General features: G+C 47.5%; 1 protein-coding gene across 1 annotated transcript; it reads right to left on the bottom strand.

The window, feature by feature from the left end:
* Positions 1-568: 568 nt before the first annotated feature.
* On the bottom strand, positions 569-1,478 carry Pmar_PMAR000691 (hypothetical protein; the record flags this gene model as incomplete). Its single annotated transcript, XM_002780794.1, has 2 exons — positions 569-700; positions 822-1,478. 2 exons carry the CDS (start codon positions 1,476-1,478, stop codon positions 569-571), a joined length of 789 nt encoding a protein of 262 aa, XP_002780840.1.
* Positions 1,479-2,474: the final 996 nt, after the last annotated feature.

Here is a 2,474-nt window from a genome sequence, read left to right as displayed (position 1 = left end):
CAACCAGATGGTAGTTGTCGCCAATCTTCATCGTCATGATCTTCTTGACTGATAATGGCTGCCACGCGAGAGTTACGACCCTTGTTGTTATCGAAGCGGAGAGTAAAACCACCTTGCGCCATGATGTCACGTCCTATTATCACGGGGTGAATCAGATGTACTTCCGTAATGTAGAACTTAGCCACGAAAATAGCTCCAAGGACGGATAGATTAAGAGAGACCGACCCTAAGGTCTTCAACGAATGTCCTGCTGCCGTCTTGCAGACAGGCGTATCCTCCGTGTCAACTGTGAGAGAAGTTGACATACTCGATAAGGTGTCCATGTCAATGATAGATATAGTAGACCCGCTGTCGATCAAGGCTTCAGTTCGTATTGACGACCCACATGCCTCAAGTGCCACACTCAACGTGCAAGAATCCGGTAGGGGCGTGGTGTTACCATGACAAGTCTCTAAGCTGACCATGTTCACCTCATTCGAAGACATCGATGTAGCACTTGGAGAAGGACGGCCTTTACGCTCGAGCGCACGTCGTTTTGTTTGACATTGCTCCTCAGTGTGGTTGCGTTTCAGACAATAACCACACGTAGCACCGGGAGTTCGAGGATACTCTCGTCGTAGTCTCGGATCTTCTGCTCCCTTAGGAATAGTTGAGAGTGCTTGTCCTCTACGATCTCGTCTCTTCTTGAAGCATTCAGACTCTAGATGGCCTTCCTTACCACAGTAACCACATTTCCTCTGCGTCTTGGCAATGGCGCTCACAACTCTTTCCATCCATTCAGGAGATAGCCAAGGATTGACATTTGATGAGGATGATGATACCGTAGGCTCCACGTCGTCACCATTTTGTTCATAAGTTGCTGCCGGTCTTTCCATATTACCAATAGCGGTCAGCTCATGTTGCATAGCGTCTTGCTCTGGTCGTTCAGAATCATCGATGAACGGATCCGACATGATAAATTGCGCCTTCTGCAACGCCTTCTCCAGGGTAGTGGGATTGGCATTCCGAACCTTACGTGCAAGTTCGATTGAATGTCCACGAAGACCACGAATGAATGCCATAAGAACCACCGGTTTGAGCTGCTGCTCCTGCATGTCTGGATAGGCTCGATGTGCCAGGCGTCTAATATCATTCTGGTAGGTCAGAAGGGTCTCATTGCCATAGTCTAGTACTCGCTGATGGAGCTGTTCACCACACTGTATCTGCGTAGCCACCGTCAACTTCTTAGTGAGATTATCGACAAGCTTCTCCAGAGTATCCTTCTCGTTGTCTGCTAGGTCGTCGAAGATAATCCAAGCGTCACCCTTGAGTAGAGGGGGCAGATGCCTAAGCTTGTCTTCTTCGTTCCATTTGTTTGCCTTTGCACAGGCCTTGTACTTACGAACCCACTGCTCGAAATCAAGTGAACTAGTAATTGGGTCGTAGCTCTCCGGCAAGGCATAGTATAGATGATGCTCGTTGATGCTGTTGTCACCCATGTTCATAACAAGGAGCTGCTACGCTGCACTATTACGTAACTCGACCAGAGGTAAATAATCCTTAGGAAAGGATAAAAGATGGGAAACGGATACAGCTAGAAAGGTCTGGGACGGGGACAAAGCTTTGTGTCTACTTGTGTGATATTGCAGATCTATATGGTGACTAGTTGTAGGCTCCAAGTCAAGGTGCAGGGGCTTGTCTCATCTGAATGCAATGAAGGTTGTCCTAGTGACAAAACTATGCAGCATAGTCTATGCTCTTACTATTTTAAAGCGAGACAGCGGATGAGAGAATTCGCAGAATCTCGAGAGTTGGGTAGCCCGACCCGGATTTATCAGAAAGCAATGTGATTCGCAGAACCTGTCGACGGGTGGCGATTATCAGAGTCTGATACTCCTGAAAAACAACTTCGAACTCACCTGAAAATCCCTGACTGGAACTATACTTCCATATCTCCTGTAGCACTGGGCAGTGCCAGTTGAGTCATACTCTTAATAAGGGCTGCTCGCAACGAATTATGAGGCAGGAGTAATAGCAATCGGGGATTCCAGGCTATGATTCAGCAATGATGTTCACCATCTCTCAGTTATCCAAATCTACAACAAACGGAACCAATTTGTATGATAAGAAGAAGCCGCACATGGCCTACCAATTTCAGCGCTTGATGATTGCTCATGCTGCGTAGAGCACTTGAGTGTTCTTGCATTATTTCGGCATCTTGCTCGATCACTCTCCAGGAGTTTCTTTATAATATCTCCACTCTCGCACCACACCTCGAAGGGAGGATCGTGAACAGGACAGTGGCGATAAAGAGCTCTATCCTTGCCCACTGCTCGAGGATGGAAACGATGCTCGTTCTGGACGTCGTCATATTTCAAGCTGCAACGACTGCACTTTTCTTTTTTTGCCGTTCTCTCAACGAACAATTGAGGTAGGATATCCCTATCGAATGCAGTCAAGTCGGGGTACTGCACTGGACAATACCGAATACCAGC

The sequence above is a fragment of the Perkinsus marinus genome (genome assembly GCF_000006405.1).
Source record: "Perkinsus marinus ATCC 50983 genomic scaffold scf_1104296944066, whole genome shotgun sequence".
NCBI lineage: Eukaryota > Perkinsozoa > Perkinsida > Perkinsidae > Perkinsus > Perkinsus marinus.
The sequence above is the reverse complement of the archived record's forward strand: the minus strand, read 5'-3'. Positions and strand labels throughout refer to the sequence as shown.